The sequence below is a fragment of the Acipenser ruthenus genome, chromosome 1, assembly GCF_902713425.1.
Source record: "Acipenser ruthenus chromosome 1, fAciRut3.2 maternal haplotype, whole genome shotgun sequence".
NCBI lineage: Eukaryota > Metazoa > Chordata > Actinopteri > Acipenseriformes > Acipenseridae > Acipenser > Acipenser ruthenus.
The window spans coordinates 110304974-110324840 of NC_081189.1; the positions used below are offsets into that span (position 1 = coordinate 110304974).

General features: G+C 38.2%; 1 protein-coding gene across 1 annotated transcript in view; it reads right to left on the bottom strand.

Annotated features, from left to right (window-relative positions):
- LOC117421177 (disintegrin and metalloproteinase domain-containing protein 33-like) overlaps window positions 1-19867 on the bottom strand; it is an 88900-nt gene that overhangs the window by 62155 nt on the left and 6878 nt on the right. The window contains exon 2 of the mRNA XM_034035236.3: window positions 19175-19254. Coding sequence (XP_033891127.3) covers window positions 19175-19254 — 80 coding nt within the window. The remainder of the gene's footprint in view (window positions 1-19174; window positions 19255-19867) is intronic.

Genomic DNA, 19867 nt, shown 5'->3' on the forward strand with positions numbered 1-19867 from the left:
GTAACAATATCCTGGGAGACAGTCAGCATGGTTTTAGGAAAGGGAGATCGTGTCTAACTAACCTACTTGACTTTTTTGAGGATGCAACATTGAAAATGGATAACTGCAAAGCATACGACATGGTCTATTTAGATTTCCAGAAAGCTTCTGACAAAGTCCCGCATAAAAGATTAATTCTCAAACTGAACGCAGTAGGGATTCAAGGAAATGCATGCACATGGATTAGGGAGTGGTTAACAGGTAGAAAACAGAAAGTACTGATTAGAGGAGAAACCTCAAAATGGAGTGAGGTAACCAGTGGTGTACCACAGGGATCAGTATTAGGTCCTCTGCTATTCCTAATCTACATTAATGATTTAGATTCTGGTATAGTAAGCAAACTTGTTAAATTTGCAGATGACACAAAAATAGGAGGAGTGGCAAACACTGTTGAAGCAGCAAAGGTCATTCAAAATGATCTAGACAACATTCAGAACTGGGCAGACACATGGCAAATGAAATTTAATAGAGAAAAGTGAATTGCATGCGGGCAATAAAAATGTGCATTAAAAATATCATATGGGAGATAGTGAAATTGAAGAAGGGAACTATGAAAAAGACCTAGGAGTTTATGTTGACTCAGAAATGTCTTCATCTAGACAATGTGGGGAAGCTATAAAAAAGGCCAACAAGATGCTCGGATATATTGTGAGAAGTGTTGAATTTAAATCAAGGGAAGTAATGTTAAAACTCTACAATGCATTAGTAAGACCTCACCTAGAATATTGTGTTCAGTTCTGGTCACCTTGTTACAAAAAGGATATTGCTGCTCTAGAAAGAGTGCAAAGAAGAGCAACCAGAATTATCCCAGGTTTAAAAGGCATGTCGTATGCAGACAGGCTAAAAGAATCGAATCTATTCAGTCTTGAACAAAGAAGACTATGCGGCGATCTCATTCAAACATTCAAAATCCTAAAAGGTATAGACGATGTCAACCCAGGGGATGACTTTGACCTGAACAAGGACCAGGGGTCACAAATGGAGATCAGATAAAGGGGCATTCAGAAGAGAAAATAGGAGGCATTTTTTTACACAGAGAATTGTGAGGGTCTGGAGCCAACTCTCCAGTAATGTTGTTGAAGCTGACACCCTGGGATCCTTCAAGAAGCTGCTTGATGAGATTCTGGGATCAGTATACAGTACATATAGTTACTATATGATTCCATGTAAACTAGGACAGTTTGGGATGATAAGTCTGGAAGCTTTGTGTGCAGCCATGTTGAGAAGGTCTTGCGATTCTTGTAGTGGGTTGTGTCTGGAGTGCTGCTTGAGGCAGCCATCTTGAGTAGGTCTTGAGCAGGTCTAATGTATTAGGCTGTGTTTAGAAGTTTGGACAGTCATAACTTTCAAACATGGTGTAGTACATAAAACAAAAGGATATAAAAGTACAATTGCTATCACATCCTCTAAGTAAAGAACTTTAGTTCTCCAATTTGGTATCCTAAAATCGGACTGCTTCTCTAGGAAGTCCTGCATGTTTCTTTTCTCTGCCTGTTTTTGGCTGATCGCTACTAAGCTGATGGTTTAAATTTTTTATTTCATGTTGGTTCCTTGAAATGATTATAATTTAAGTAATAATAGTGTGTTTTTATCGTTTGATGATGACTTTCGTTCTTGAAATTAGGGTTGTGACTTGGATTTAAGGGTTGTCAAATAACTAAGTAATGTTCATTTCATTTGAAGTGTTTTCACAATTCCCTGGAATATCAGTCACAGAGGTTCATCAGATATAAAGGAGTAGATTATATGGTGAATGCTGATATGCAATCTCCTTCAGCAGGCCAGTTTACTACTGCTCTGCTACAGAGGGAGAGGGGAGCACACGCCTTTCCAGTACACACTGACCTGCAGAGCTTTGGTAAATTGGAACATGGCTCCCCAATGGCTCACCTAGTAAAAGCACTGAGCCCATTGGTTCGAATCCTGGTCACATTGAGTTGCCAATCTTGATTGGGGGGCCACAGCGATCGCTACATTGGCATTTGTGCTCCACTAGGTTAGTTAGGAACATCAACTGGGGTTGGTTATCTTCATCACGCAACATTGACCCCTGCTGTCCAGCAAAATAGATTGGTAGACATGAAAGGACGTCCGATTATTCCTCAGGTCAGTATTCCCAATTGGGAAGAAATCAGGAGGATGTATTGCATTTAATACAACCATTTATGTTGGGGTTACCACTGGTAAAATAAGACACGTGTGACTGCAGTGTTGACGGAGTTCGGCTTGAATTCTGGTCTCTAACTTGGCCTCTAAAGCTGGAGCCTGCAACTCAATCCTAAATCACTGTTACCTAGTGTTTTAAAGATGCTGACATATCTTCCCAAGTTCCCATTGTTGATCTACATGTTGTGACAACTATCAGGAACAAGATAAACAAAGACAAACAGTGGTGACTAGACACCCAGATCTGCAAGCACCTTACATTGACTATATAAAATTAACAAAATCACAAACTCAACCACACATGAAGCCATATACTCATTAACATAAGTGTGGCTAACAGTTGTCCTATGGACATGCTACATTTTCACAGTCATTTTTCAGTTTCCCGTGCCTTTACCATGGATGTCAAGTCCCAAGGTTTACCCGTGAAACTCATGGTTCTTCACAATTTTCAGTCTCACGGCCTTGCAATGGATTCTTATGTTTGTGAATAAGTTTGTTATTGTTTGTGATATATTCTTGTAACTGCTACGCAAACTCCCCCCTTACTCCAAAGATAGAATTGCCTTGTTACTGATGGTTTGCCTGCACAAGCCTTCTATGTTTCTGTACACAACACGTCATTACTCGGACAGAGTCGAAGGAGAGGCTGTCAGACTGTCACTGTCTCGTTCATGCAGAAATTACCACAGAAATAAAAGAGAAATGGACATCAATGAGAATTTAACTATTAAAGTCAAAAAATATAATGTGCTTTATGATGCCAGTGTCAGTGGTTATAAAAACAATAAAAAGAAAGACGCCATATGGTAAGAAATATTGGAAATTGATGGTATGTCTATCTCTCTTTATTTCACCTTATTTCACCTTAATTTTAGTCAAAGTGATGGGGAGCGCCACACACTGGTTTCGTATTTCTGTAAAATGACGCTTTTTTGTTTTAATAATGTTGACCAATAATAATAATAATCACATTCACACACTGAAGATTTTATGCGGCGATCTGATTCAAACATTCAAAATCCCAAAAGGAATAGACAATGTCGACCCGGGGGACTTTTTTGACCTGAAAAAAGAAACAAGGACCAGGAGTCACAAATGGAGATTAGATAAAGGGGCATTCAGAACAGAAAATAGGAGGCACTTTTTTACACAGAGAATTGTGAGGGTCTGGAACCAACTCCCCAGTAATGTTGTTGAAGCTGACACCCTGGGATCCTTCAAGAAGCTGCTTGATGAGATTCTGGGATCAATAAGCTACTAACAACCAAACGAGCAAGATGGGCTGAATGGCCTCCTCTCGTTTGTAAACTTTCTTATGTTCTTATGTTCTTAAAACTGAAAATCAATAAAAAAGTATATTAAACTAATTCTCAGTATTTACAAAGAAATATGTGTAGATGTATTCTTTTTGATTAATTTACATGTTAAACCAGATCACATATAAAAATACACTGTGAAATGTCATATTTTTTTAGTGTGTGGTGTACCCAGACTATTTCTTTGCTTTATTTATTTTATTTCGTCTCCACAAAAGGAGCAAAAGCAGACAGTATTTTCTTTTCATGACTAGCTACAGTTGTGTTTTTTTTATGTACTCATACTGTATTTGTGTCGTTTGCTTCTCCCCAGGTGTGCATAACCCTTAAGTCTAGGTCAGTGGTGTAGCTGTCAGCCATGTGCAAAAATATTGATCTGTCATCAACCCCCCACCACCCACCATCAAGGTTTTTCAGCAGGGGTCTCACGGGTATGAACACCTAGGGGTTGACATGTCTGCTTTACTGTAATAGTTTTTACCATTCTTCAAAAAACTTGGTGCTGACGCCTTGCTTGCCTAAGCTTTCCCAGATCTTACTACGCTTTACTAGTCTTTCAATATGGTACACCACAGACAATTGTAAAAAAAGGGGGTGGATGAATCCTACACACTGCTTTTCACTATTTCTTTTTTTTGCAGCCAGAAGTATGTCAGTTACTCCAAGAGGTTTTATAGTAGACCTCTTGAGTATCTTTTGTTTCTCAGTTCTGGCTCAGCTGACCTCCCCAGTGTGTATATTATACTTTATATAAACATGGCTCCCTTTTGAGAAACAGTCAGGAGTCAGATGGAATAGCCCAATGTGGCAACCAATCCTATGACATTTCAATTTAATTCCTAGTCATCTGATAGAAGACAGACTCAAAGCAGTTTGGCTGCCAAAAACAATTTCCAAACTAGAACTCAGAAACCATTATCACCTTTTCATTACGAGCAGTATGATCTGACCATATAAATCTAAGTAAAAGGTACAGAGCAATCTTAGCCCAACATTTCCAAAGTTAAAGTAATGTACCATACATTATATTATGCTTTCTTAGAATCAGCTTAAGAGTTCTAAAAAGTTACTATCATTGGGCCTGTAGATATTCCAGAAAAAATGTATGTTTGTCCTAGAACTAACAGATCCCACAACAAGTCAGGTATTAAAGGATCCCAGTGAGTCAGCATCTACAATGTGGCTTGGTAACACATCCCATACCCACAGCACTCTGTGTATAAAAAGGTGCTTTTTCTGTGTTCTTCTCTAAATTTTCTTTTGTTGTTTTTTGTCACGCTAACTCTGAAAACGTACGTGCTGCGTAGTGGGTGGGGAGATTTTTTTACATTATTATTTAAAGGAACAGCAAGGAATAAGAGTGCATATTTAAATTTTGCTCGTCCTATTAATGAACTGATAGATGCATTTTTTTGTTTTGTTTTTTTTTCAACCATTGATGGTTGTTCCAACAATCCGACTCATCAATGCATTGTCCCAGCCCTAAAAGCTGTGGAGTATTTTCTTGATCGTCTGATTGAAAAAATAACACACTCACACACTACATCATCCAGGAAGCCTGCTACGACTGAAGAAACACACCAAAGATTGGAAAAAAAAACAGCCAATAAGAAAGGAGGGATTTACAGAGGTGCTAGGACTAGCTGTGAATTCAAGATTATTTTTGGCAGGATGGGAATCGTCTTTGACATGTGGCCAATGCATTCCATTTGGACAACACTAGACTGAAAGTGTCGCTGGCAGCTTCTCGGAGAAGTCTGGATGGTCAAGGGGATTGCACCACTTTCTCACCCCCTCAGAGGATAGGCTCTCCATGGCAGGGTAGTTGAGTTGTGGGGGAGCTTGCACACAACAGCTAGCTGTGCTATAAATGCTGTGTTGGATAAGCAGATCACTACAGTCTACAGAGCAACCAATCAGGAAGCTCTATATCTCTCAAGTTAAAAAGCAGAATGCAAAGTTGAAAGCATCCAGATAACACATGTAAGTCATCAATGATAAGTGAATCTCAACTCGCTGTCAGAGGAGTTTTTCACAGGATATATCTACTTCCAAAGAGACTTTGTTAGTTCCTCCCCAAACTGGAGTTTTTCCACCTGGAAGTCACAATGGATTACGTCAAAGTTTGTCTCAGATTTTTTGCTTAGGTATTAGTTTGTGCGTGAATGCATTTTTTTATGAACATTTTTTTTTTTTTTAATTAATTTTACCTCATTTTTTTTTTATAACCAATCTGAAATTCCCAATGTCCTAAAGTAACAACTGCATAACACTTACCCTTCAAAAAGACTGCATCAAGATCAATGGGTGACCTGCATTTCTCATTTCACCCACTGAACAAAGGATGTTACCAAGTTTCTGAACCCTGAAGGCAGATCTCTGCTTGGACTCATGGGGTGCTGGACTACCAGTGGTTACTCAATAAAGCAAACTTGCCCAATCCGATTGTCCATCCTAATCAAGTGAGAGTGCATGCAAAAGCTGATGCACTGCTCCCTGTGGTTCCCCAGCCAAGAATAAAGGATGCACATCAAGATGTTTTGCACGTATTTCATTAAATATCATCAACTGGCGACACCAGGATTCAAACCATGCATGCATGACTCACCCTGCACTTAGCTTAATGGGCCTTACAAGTTGATTTTAAGTACTATTAAACTGCTGTGCAAGTAAAGGAAAACTGACTTGTTACATGTACAAACTAGTGACCCTAAACTGATGTAGCAATGTACTGCAGTTTGTTTTGCAGTTCAGGGTTCTCCCCAGGAATACCTTGCTTATTTAGACACTCTACGATTTGACTGGGTAAAGATAACGTAGCGTTATTGGAGTTCACACAAAAAAACGGTAACCTTTTCACTTCCTTTTAGCTTAATTATTGAGCTTATTGCTTCATTTAATTTTTTTTATTTATGTTAAGTTTTCAGGGCATTTTGTTAATGCACGTCTATTTTTGTTTTTTGCTATTCTACATTTTTTTAATGCAACTGTTCATTTTAACAATTTTTTTTTTAACACAACAGTACTCACATGCGTTTGGTCACTATCATAACTGCTGCATGAAACCGCAGTGTAATAATCCAGCACCTCTGCACTTTTGTATGTCAACTGCCAACAGCTGATATCCCATCACGCCTTTCTTCTTAAAGGCATACAGCCTCTATAAATGAACCCCCAATATCTCTCACAAGCACCTGGGTACATATTATTATGATCGCCGGCTTATTTTGACCCCCTGCATTCATTGTCACTATTTTTGCTTTGAAAATAATTGGTTATTTTTTTAGCAGTCATTTTTAACGTTTTAGCCTCTCGAAGTGCTTAACACAGAAAACTCGCCCCTTCAACTCTCTGATTGGTTAAATGTTGAGTCAAGACGTAACACAGCTGTCATGTGGTTCCAAGATTTTTCACCCAGCAACGTGCAACTGATCCAGTCTGCTACAAACGCAATCAATCCTTATTGTTGAAGTCACAGTAGCATCTGCAAGACGGGCGGATCTGGTTTTTTTAGCCACTTTGCCAGGCGGCCCGCTTGGCTGAAAAGGCCTGGGGAGAACCCTGCAGTTATTCTACACTCTAACAGTCTCTGCATTGTTTAGTCCAAATTGAATGCACTTTAACTGCTGTCGAGATTCATACAGACAGTGAAACATCTGCCTGTGGCCTCTGTGCATTAATACTTCATTAAACACATGCAAACCATCTTGATGTGCGTCTTATATTATTATAAAAGAAAGTGCTGTATACATTTTGACCGTGTGGTGCCAAATTCTTCATGATTAAAAAAAAACCCTTTGAGCAATGCCACGCTAAGCCTTGCTTGGCACTCCACATTTGTCAGCGGAGAGCAGGCTGGCACCCATCGACTTCCTGACCAGTGTGCTTCAAACTAGTTTAAATAAAATCATACCGAGAGTCAATGACAAGCTTTCATATTAATATACTGCATTCAATACCCCCTCTGTATTTAACAGTGGCTAACAGAAATCCATTGCACTGCGTGTTCTTTTATACATGACAGGACCGGCTTAAATCATACGATTGTTAACAGAAGACGTGGATCCAAAAAGAAATCAAAACTCATGGTTTTGTTAAATGCCAAATACATTCATAGAGACAGACATACAGGGGTCTCTGTTTAAACTGCATCAGAGTCACACAGTCGTGTTCAATTTCACATTCACAAATACGTTTCTTTTAGCAGTCTCTTGAATGCAGGATTATATTCATCAGTGCTTTTTTGCTTACTTTGTAATACTACTCCCACTAAACGCATCAGCATTTAGTACTGTAGAATAAATACAGCATATACCACTCACAGAATTCTGTAGTTATTTCACGAATGAGGGTAACCAAATAGCCAATTAAATAAACACTGCACTCTTTGAATGTTCAAAGAGTATTCTGTTTATATAACTACAATTTATGGAAAAGAAAGCTGAATTCATACAATAACTTTCCTTAGATCAAGCTCTGCATCTGCTTAGCAACGCAGCATACTTCAGAACAATGCAATATGGAATTTAATGATGTTGCTGGATTTGAATGAATGCAAAGTTATATTCCAAAATATAGTATAAACATAATATATAAAAAGAGGTTTAGGAAATTGCGGAGAGACTATACAATAAAGGCATTACATCAAAAGAATTTTAAAAATACATGCAGTCACATAATGCAAGAACAGGCCTAGCAAGAGGAAATCCTAAAATGCACAAAGAAAATCACCCAATGCGAATGATAGTCAGCACGATTGATAATCCAACACACATAATAGCTGAAATACTTGCAATAGTACATGTGTGTAAATACATGGACAAAAGTAAAAATATAATTAAACATAAGAACAACACAGATCCACTAAAAAGAATGTAAATGGATAAATAGACTGAACATGATTATGCCAGCGGGACTCAACAGAAACAAATTAACTAATTAACTCCAATAAATATATAACATTTAAATAAATAAACAAAAGTCATTCAAAAGTTGTGCATGCTGATGCGCTGGGGAGGCCAAATCAAGACTGATCCTCACAGCCAGCATATATTGCATGACAATATAAATATAAGTTTATATAAACTAATGTTAATTAGAATTAATACAGATTTAAAGATAGAAGTAAAAATGATGTCACAATATATAGAACACCATTACATCATGTAAGAATAAATCATGGATTTCAGTATAAACAATAACAAGCCGTTGTCATGCCGTCAAAAACCTATAAATACCTCCAATGTTCTGATTCAAACACATGGTCCCTTGAGAAAGATATGTACAACATATTGAAACAAAGGACAGCTGGCTCTTTGACCTAAAATATATATCAGGGGTGTAGCGTATATTGAGGCAGCCACCTCGGTAAAAATCAGCCAGGTACATTTTTGAAAATAAATAAATAAATAAATAAAATAAATAAGTACAAAAATATATCTAAAGATTTTTTAAAAAAAATAATGTGCCCACTTACATTTTTAATATAATCTTGCATATAACCGACATATTTTCATATTATTATTTTTATTATTATTATTTATTTGCCTTTTCTTTGTAACATTATTGTGATCTTAGGCTGTATATAAATTTGACAGCCGGGGTATTGAAACTTTGCGCCAAACAGACATGTTCGCTTCTCGTTCTCATTGGTCGGTTTGCCTAGTTACGCCGCATGGCTCCAGAATTGGATCCAACATCTGTTTATGATCCGACTCCAGTGAATTCGGATCCAATCCCATTTTTTGTTCTCGTTAGTGCAACCAGCCCCTGGAGCAGCGGGTAGTCCCATATATTATTTAGTGGACGGTTCGGTACTGTACATACTCAAAGATGAAACGATGAAACCAATCTGTAACACATTTCTTTCAGAAGAAGCCAACTCTGGGTAAGAATGTTTAGTGATTGTATTTGTAATTAATATTGTTTTTCTGCTGACAGTCCTGTGCAATGTGATGTTTGGCTGCGATACGTTTTCATAAATCGCTGTTTTTCTAGAGCAGTGGCAACGCCTTCCCCCTCCCGATTCATAGCTGTAGTACTTTTCATGTATTGTATTTGATGCCATGGGCTAGAAGAATTGGAGGTAATTCTATTTATAAATTTGGCAACAGCAGTTTAAAAAAAAAAGAAGTTATTTTCCTAATGTTTTCGTTAGAGAAAAAAGTCAAAGGAAGTACTGTTTTAAGATCAGTGATTTTTTAAATTTATTTATTTTTAATCATTTTCAGGCATCTTTAAACAGCTTGTTCCGTGGTAACAACACACTGGATACTGAAGTAAACTGCAGCTACATTCCAGCATGAATGTGACAGCGTGGCGCCTCGTTCTACCATGACCTCTGTACACCAGAAGCAGTTTAAAGTATATTTATATAAATTTAAAGCAACATTGTCTGTGTTCGTGATTATATATGATAAGTGTATTGGTTTGGTTATCAAACAAACAAAAAAATCCTTGCATGTTTTTTGCCCTGCCCCAAGTGTAAAATTAAAAATTCTCCTACAGCATGTAGACAATCCGTGTTTTCCACAGCAAACGGATTCCTAGGGTCCCTGTTCATAACGAGAAAGAGTTTAACTGAGTGCATGCTTTCGATATGTTTGATTGCTCTCGCAGCAGTATGGGTGAAAATAGACTGAATGGCCTTGCCCTGCTATATGTCCACAGAGCCATGTCCCAGGAAGACGTGTTACAGAGTTTCAACAGATCAGGCCATAGGAGGATTGGCAAACTCTATTTAAAGTAAATCCTTCTAAATCAGTGTTTTTAATCGTGGCATCATACAGTCTCAGCAGTCCGATCAGTCTTAACACAAGTATCAGCAATCTTACCAGTACCAGCAGTGGCAGCACCAGTCTTACCAGTACCAGCAGTAGCAGCACCAGTCTTACCAGTACCAGCAGTAGCAGCACCAGTCCCAGCAGTGACAGCACCAGTCCCAGCAGTGGCAGCACCAGTCCCAGTCCCAGCAGTGGCAGCACCAGTGTTACCAGTCCCAGCAGCACTAGTCCCAGCAGTGTCAGCACCAGTTCCAGCAGTAGCAGCACCAGTCTTACCAGTTCCAGTTGTAGCATCAGTGTCACCAGTCTCAGCATTAACTTCAGCAGCAGTGAACCAAACGCATGTCTCAATGAAGGTATAAACCCATCTACTTATTCATATTTATAAGTTCTATTCTTCTTGACCTTTTAATATCACATATTTCTAACAGTGTGACGAGAGTAATTTTAGGTTGTTTTTTGCTAGGAGATTTGTTTAAAGGGTCACTGGGTAAAAAGAGTTAGCGACACATATTGCTTTGCAGTTTGCAATAATAGTCTCCAGGCTTCATGAAAGACAAAAATTAGATTAGACACCCAGCAAGTACATTGTTCGAGTCGGGCCACCAGGTTAAACTGGGCGTGGAAAGCGTCCCAGTTGACCTTTCCAATGAAGTGGAGGGTTATAACACGACGCCGCTTGCCGCTGTGTGGTTTCGGGATGACCGCTTCCTTCATTTCCTCCTCTAGCTGACTTTTTGGTCCCAACAGCCCGCACTTGAACTCCCGTTCGGCCGCTGGTCTCCACGCTGCCAACGGGGAGAAGATTGACTTCTCCTCTGGTTCCTTCTTGAACACCCACGACATCCCACTCTAACACCAATGTGGCGGTGTCAAGAAGGACGCAAGGCATGGTTTCAAGGCTAAACCTTTTACTTGTTTTAGCCTTAATCATCGCTTTAACAAAGCTGCTGTCAGCCAGAGCTCATGCTTCTACAAGTCGGCTTTCTCTTCTCTTCTCTTCTCTTCTCTTCTCTTCTCTTCTCTTCTCTTCTCAGTCCGACCCCGAGATTCAGCTCTTGGCTCCTTTTATAGGAGAGTTGGAGTGAGGCGGTGCCCATTCCAACCAATCCAGAACAGACACCTCACCCTGCTGGAAGGTTCCAGAATGACAGTTGTATGGAAATCCCCCAGCCCAGGTGCCTCTGTCTGGGGATCGGAACACTCTAGATGAAAGGGGGCGGGGCCCCAGCCTGACTGCGGGTAACCTCGCTGGATGGAAAAGTACAGGCTGAGTTCTCCCATTGACTCCAGCGTGCTGACCACGCCCTCGACCCGCGGGTGCGCTCTTCCGGGTTGTTAATAAGCAGTCAGCGCGCCTCGGGACCCGCCCGTCTATGTCAGAGTGTCGAGTTTCATTAAACTAGTGGTAGTAGTGGGGGAACAGTTTACCTAACAAATGTTGTCTGATAACCCTCAGGAAAAATGCACAAATAATAAAAAATACAAATACAAAGAACATGATTTCGATTAATCGCATGCCATTTTCAACTTGTCTGTCACTATCTTCTTTTCTTTTGGACTTGGAATTGGAATACTGTTTGAATGCACCTAAAATTTATTGATAAGCTTCAAGTTCATGGACATTGTTTTTCACTCTGATAAAAGCCGGGATCTGGACTATAGAGCCGGTACGGGCCGGTACGGGCCGGTACTGCGTACTGGTAAAACATTTTGTCAGGTCATTTTATATTTCGACTAATCAAAACGATTGTTTAGGCTACATCATTTCCTCTTTGTATTTTAAGTCCTTTCCCGCCTCCTGGCATCTTCTTGGTTGTCCAGTTACTATTGATGTTTAAGCAAAATAAGTCAAAGTCACGCAGGTCTCGTTCACATGACTTGGGATGACAGAAGGGTGATCCTCATGGTAACCGTCATTCTTGCAGCGAGCAACGCTGACTGCGAAAGGGGGTTCAACATACCTGTCAACATTGAATTTTCAAAATAAGGGAGCTTTTGTAAACTGAAATATTAGTGGCCTGAATTGAAGTGAATACCTACATAAGACAAAACCACAACTATTCCACTTCTTTATTTGGTAGAATGATATTGTGGAACACTGTTCCTTCTTATTGCTTTTATAAAGGAAACCTATCAAACAGACAAACAACCATGAGAAGCTTCACCAGCAAAATAAACTATACAAGGTCACACCACTTGGAAGTAAACATTTAGTGCGTAGTTTAGTTCGGGGTGGGGACGACACTGAACAATATTACAGTACCGGTGTAGTGGTACATTGTCAGAAACTTGAACAGTGTAATGTCAGAAAGTGGTATGGTGTCAGTTTGCAAGTGGTACACTGTCAGATTTTCATCAATTGCGATCTGATGGATGTTTAACTATTGTCAAAAAGAGCCACATTTACCATTAATTATACATAATTAAGAAATTATAGTTACTTTCTCCTCTGCCTATCAATCTGATTTAGACATTGCTGTAACTGTATATATATATATATATATATATATATACTGTGTTCTTAAATAGTAAATTTAGTATTATTTTAATATGTGTTTTGCAAAACAGAAACGTTATGTTTCACTTTCATTGCATTTGCTCTTTTATTAAGTCTGTAATACAATGATGCATTTACGAGATTGTGCTTCAGTTCATTTGATTTCAGATAACGTATTTTTCTCTTCTCTTTTACACAAAAACATATTATATTTATGTATGTCCCCTTTGTGTAGGTTCATAATGGAATAAAGAAAATAATAAAGTTCACACAGACAGATTTCTAGGTTGACGCTGCACAGTGTATTGTTAATTAGTTTTTCCCTCATCCATAATAAATTATTTTCATTTTGGTAAATGAAGTGGTATTAAGTTAATCTGTCATTCTTTTTTTGCTATCAATCAGTCCTTCTGTCATGTCAGTCTAATATCTGCCTGTTTGACAGTAGGCAATTTTCAATTTTGAGACTTAGTGCCTAGTTTTACACAGAATTTGCCAGGTGAATTCATTGACGTTGCTTGCAAACAGAGATGGCGTGTGCTGGGAACTAGTGGAGATTAGAAGCAAAGCATTTACTTAATCACACAGAGACTTTGTGATATGAATTAAGAAGCTCTAAAAGTATAATAACTTAGATGATTATTCTTTTTTCATTCATTTTTGTTTTCAGTAAACTCAGAATTATTAAGGTGACCAATGTTCTATTGTTTTCAGTGAAAACAAGTACATTAAATTCCAGAGATTCAGGGAGCTCAGCAAAATTAAATTACATATTTTTCAAGAATGCAGATTTAGAAATCTAGAGTGCTTAAAAAACTTAGAACACGGTTTAAAGTAATAAACAGAAAAACTTGTTAAAAGCCAAATCATTACTTACTTGTTTACCATGCTGACATCAGTTATTTCTTATATAACTTAATGCAAAAGAAAAAAAAAACATGGGTCTTTGCAATGTTTGCAGTTGGATTTGTAGTTGGACTGAGGGTGTGTGTGTGTGTGTGTGTCTCTGGAGTATATGTTAGTCTTTAAGTGTAAGGAAAAGTCCATGTTTGGTATTATTTTACTATATAGACCTCTATGGGTTTTCCAGCCAGTTGCGTTTTGCAGTTACATAAGATGTCTGTTTTTCTGTATGTAAATGTCTGTGTTTGTCTTATGTTTTGTGTATTAGGTTTAAACAGGCTAGTGTTTCAACCAGTGTGGGAAATGAATGGCTTATTAAAGAGATGACAATCAGTCTAGGTTTTCAGTACAATGAACCAGAAATATTTAAATTATTTTCAGCTGTGGAGATTAGTTCGCTTTAAAAAAAAACAACTAAAAAAAACAACTAAATTGTTATGTTTGTGAGTGCTTGCTTGCTTAGAACCTGATGACTTGCAGTACATTCAAGCTGAATCACCAAACTTGCAGGTTGACTACTATTTATATAGACAATTATACTCTTTTATTTTAGTCTGATCAATTTTACATAATTCATGGAAACGCGAACAATCTCCTGCCAATTATCATTCCTAGGACCAATTCAGTTCTCCTTTTGGGTCCCAGCCCAGATTGGCAACTTGACATGAACTGGGTTTGATACATGCTTGATGACTTTCCCTGCACTCCAAGCAGCAATGCTTTTCCTAGGTGAGCCATTGGGGACCCATCAACTCTGAATTATTGATTGCAGAGCTAGTCTGTCTGCTGTTATTTGTGCCTATATTCTCACTGCAGTTAACTGTGTTATCCAAAGTTCTTTTCAAATGGCCCAGCTAGAAATAATGTATCTAATAGATTCCGAGCCGCACTTCTGTGTAGGTTATTTCTTTTTAGTAGAATTAAAAGCCACCATAAACACTGGGAAAGACAAAGGGCCTTTTACAGCCTTTTCCCTCCAATATAGTGGCTGTCTGCTCTTCAGTTAGCAAAGCAGCTGATATTATACAGAAGGACTGGAGCTTTTTGGATTCCCTATATGTAAAAATACCCTGACTGTTCCAAATCCAGCTTAACAAATACAACATCATGAGTCATTAGCTAATTATAGAACGAGTCTCACTTGCACCCTCCAAATATCTGATAAAGGCTTCACACCATAACAACAACATTCTCTATGAGGCATGGGGACTGACTAGGAATGAGGGTTATCTGTTTATATCGTTAAGAAACTGACAGACCTCACGAGAGGTTTTATAAACACAAATACTGTTTTAATTCTAGGTGTAGCCAGAACAGGACTCAAGCTGGCACCCACATCTAACTCTAAACTCTAAAATGACCACTTGGGGTATGCCAGCTATAATTATTGCCCCCTTTGAAACTCCATTCCCTAACTATACCACAGTTGCAGGGGCAGATTTGTAAAACAATCAGCTTTTAGGAGTCCTTTCAGAAGCCTCCCCAGTGGTTGAAAAAGGATGTTAGTTAGTAAGCCTGGTAAATAATCATGCTAAACAGATAAGAAATTCATTTTTTTGTTTGTTTCATTGGTATTTATAAAATGGTCAATGTATACCATTGTTAATGTTGTAAATTTAATTTTGAATAATGAAATCCCATAAATACAGCCTGGAAGCACATGTCTCTTTTCTTAGTTAATACAGTGGTAACGAATGTATGATCGGAATGAAGTTATATATTTTTTTTTTATTACAGCCTAAAACTCTGCAGTTAATTTGTGATTCAGCCACTGTGGTTGAAAAGGTTGTCATAAAGGAACGTTGGGAATACATGAATAGACATTGGTACAGATAATCAGCAAATACTTCAGGGCTTTTCTATGTTGTAGGGAAAAAAATAAGTTATGTTGCTCATATACCCCATTACACTTTTTTATGCTACAGCAATGCCCAGGTGCCAGCAGATTGTCCCAGCCACACAGTTGATGGGCCAACCCTTCCAGACATTTGTCATTTCTGTTGTTAAGCAGTGTTACCATAGAAATGTAAAAAGAAGGCTTCCACAGAAGACAAGTAGATACTCTTGTACTCCGCCATGCTTCCCTTTATTTTATATGTTTATGATACTACTGCTTAACATATTTTAAAAGCTCATTACAGACACCATATTTAAATTGCATATACATTACAGTAAGTGTTCCTAGTCCCGAAGAGGTTGATGCAACATTGGCTTTTCAATTGATGTTGCTGTGTTTAAAGTTATTGAGTGCCTCAGGATCCATCTCACTTGCACACTTGAGTTCAAGCCAAATTTAAGGTATTGCCAAACATGATCCAGTTTAACCATTCAGACACTGGACACACAGCTTCTAATGCTTTTTGCTGGAAATAGTTTTAATGCTGGTCTTAAATAAGAAAAAGCGCAGACTGAAGATGGGATGATTTTTGAGGGATGTTTGGAAAGCCTCACAATTTCATGAGACAATTCTAAAAGCAGCTGAACCTTACAAAGTGTAATATACAAACAACAACAACAAAAAAAAAATGAAATAAACTTTCATGAAATGTGCAGAGCATGTTCTGTAAGCACCCCCTGGCAAAAAGAGGCCTCAGCTTAACCAGTTTTTGACTAAATAAATAAATCAAACCTTTCTGAGCTACTTTCATATATGTTAAATCATTCAAATAGTTTTTACTTCTGACCACAAACATACATGGAAAAGAAGATTATCTGCAACCCATTCTGGGGTTTAATGTCCTCATCCAGCATTTACAGTACACTATGCAATGTTCCACACAGCTCATCTCAAAACTATTCATGTTGCTCGGGCTTGCAAAATATTTTCAACAGTAAGTGTGCCAGAATGTACCCAGCTTTATTGAATAAATGCCGGAATGGATGCAAAAAATTAAGAATTTGCTGTTAACTGATGCAGTTCACGTTTTCTAAAGGCTTCAGCATATCCCAAATCAAATAAATGAGTAAAGCTTCAGCATAACATGTCATTTTTTGTCTGTTTATTTGTGTAATGTTCATGTTTATACGAAGCAGGATACAATGTTTTAATCCTAAACATTTTTGTGTATTTAGTTCATATTCCTAAAAACTATGCTGTGCTAAAGTTCTCTCTATTTCCCTCTATTTTGTTGCCACTATTGGTAGAGAAAAGCACATTTTTTTTAAGGATATTAGGTTAAACAGTGCTTTGAAAAATTAGAATACCCTATCTAAAATAGTGGAACTACAAACTCGATTTAAATAATCAAAATGCATTAGATAGACACAGAAAAATAAAAGGTGTCCTTAATTTTCCATCATTAAATCCACTTCATGCCTTGCAGTTTACATTTTGAACCGCTTTCCTTTCGTGAACCCAAACATTTATTCTATTTATTCTGGATTAGTATCAGCTGCAGGAGATCTCGGTGTCTTACAGCCTGAGGAGCCCAAAGAAAAGTGCAAGCTAAGACCAAACATTTCCGTTTCGAGTGCTGTTGGCATGGAGGCGCTCAGACTGGGCTGTGACACTCTAAAGGGATCGCTCTGGGGTTACCAGGCGGCCATGTGTTTCAAATTGTTTCAGCCTGCGATCCTTCACTTTGTAACGAGAGACAGATGCCGGGGGGGGGGGGGGGGGGGGGTTGAGGAGGGGTGGGGTGAAAGAAGACTGGCAGAGAACTTCCAGGTAAACTTTCCTTCACGGTGTGAATGCACAATGCACAAAATAAGTCTCGTTCTGGGCTGGGAAAACTTTACTTTGGACATTTCGCAAGAACTCTGGCCATCTCCTTAACAATCTCATATGATAAAATGGTAAAACAGCACATTATATATATATATATATATGGGAACTTTCAGGTATATGTTGTTTTCATTGTCTTGGGCTTCCTTTGGTTCATCTAGGAAATATTTCTGTCCAATTTATCTGATATTTCCTTACATATACATGTATCTATGTGCATAGTGAAGGCCTGGTATACATGTATCTATGTTCATAGTGAAGGCCTGGTATTTTTAGGGATTGTAGACAATATGTATTTAAATACAGCTGACCTCATTTGGTGTAACACCAGGGTACCATTGACAGGAAATACCAAGGGTTTTACCACAAGTACGGGTATAAGGGGCCTCACCAATACATCACATGACCGCTACAGGCCTGCAAGATGCCTCTGACTGGAACTACATCACTTCTAATTCAGCGCAGTTTCCCTCGTTGTTGTAGATGAGAATGTTGACAGGCAAAAACATAAGGACCCTGATTTGTATTTGTAAGGACCCTTATTGTATGACTTGTATTGTAACACTTGAATGTATTTGTATTTGCTTGCGATTGTAAGTCGCCCTGTATAAGGGCGTCTGCTAAGAAATAAATAATAATAATAATAATAATTTTCATAGACAGAACGCCTCTCTGCCTGAATGCCTTTGAGGTGTCTATGTGAGGGAGGGTTGTCAGCAAGCTTTTGCTCTTCTCTATTGTGCTTAAAACTGCTTTGCTTTGTATTTTAAGTATTGTCGCAAAAATACAGAGCTTTTATTGCAATGTTGTCTACAGTATGGAAAGTGATCAATATTATTGAATAAAAATGCATTGCTACATTCAATTGTGTTACACTATAAAAAGGTAAGGAGGCACTTAGGATACCATTAAAATTACATTAGACCATCATTCTCCAGACGGGCCTCCATGAACTCAGGCAGCCTGAGAATCAGCATTATTATCTCAATAGGCAGCCAGGGCGCAGGGTTGGTGCAAGGGCTGCAACTGCACCCGGGCCCAGCCTTTGGGGGTGCCCAGCCCCGAGTCAATTATTTTTTTATTTTTCTGAGCCACTTTAATTACTAGACATAAAGAATATAGAGGTGCCGTCTAATCTACTTAGAAAAAGAAACCGTAGCAAGGTAGTATTGGTGGACTGTCAACAAAACTAAAATTCGCAAATCACAATTGACAGATGGTTTATCTGGAGGCAGGACGCAGCAAGAGCTCTGGCAATAGGTCAGTGTTCAAGTCATGTGATTGCTCTAAGAAACTACAGAACGATATCACAAAAGTATACCGGAAGGCAGCTTAATAGTAGTGCAGTAATTCATGTTGGATTTTAATTTATTAAATGTGTTCATAGAATGATGTTTTCGCTTGTGAGTTGTAATGAATGCATTTGTTTTGAGATGTAGACATGTTTTTTTTATAGAAATGTTTTTATACTGATTTTTGTTTTGTACTTGATAACATTAATTTAAAAATCCAGTTGATTCCTATGATTCTGTTTCTGTAGCTGATGCATGCATAAAGATTATTCTATCTGAAATAATGATAAAGTGAGGGGGACATGTCCCCCTGTGTAAATTACGCCTATGTGCATAAGACTCTATTTGCTGTTTAATCAAGCCAATTTACGTAGTATACTGTAAGGCTAGAATAATGCCTGGCTTATGGTATACACATTAGAGGTATGGAAATTCAGCAAGTGGCTGACCTGAATTTCTGCACCAACAGCCCGTTTTGTCCGACCTCTGGACAGCCAGTAAGGAATGACCACTTCTCCTCTGGAAACCCCTGTGGGGAAAGACAGAGAAACAGGATTAGTGGACAGGAAACAGTCTAAGACAGCCCTGATGCTTTAGTAAGAACTGCTTTAAACACTTCAGTAATAGAAATAGAACATTTAAAATGGCAGTGCACTGCAACAGTATGTCCATAAGCCAGTATTTTGTGCAGTCGAGGAAGGACTTAAGGGAAAGACTCAGATAAAGTAGGGAAGACTATTTTAAAAAATGATCCATTTGATTGAATTTCTCTTAACTGAATTCTGTTTAAGTTACATTAAAAAATGTATGTTCAATTTTAAGTTATATTCTTTATTATTTTACAGAAATATAGAGTAAGTTAAGTAAACTGCTCTTTGTGTACCATCAACTTGGTCCATGAAATAGAGAGTACAAAATCTCAACAGACACATTGTTCACATCCTCCATGCCATAACTCAGTCAATGTGATTCTAAAGAATATCAAACAAATAGAAGAACACATACATACACACTACAAACTGTAATATACATTGTATATAGTGTTGAGACACTGTTTGAGGGATGCTAATCTATTCAGTTGTTTCTATTTCAGACTTGACAAGCCTCTCTAACCATCGTTTCCCTCGGTCCGTCACTAACTA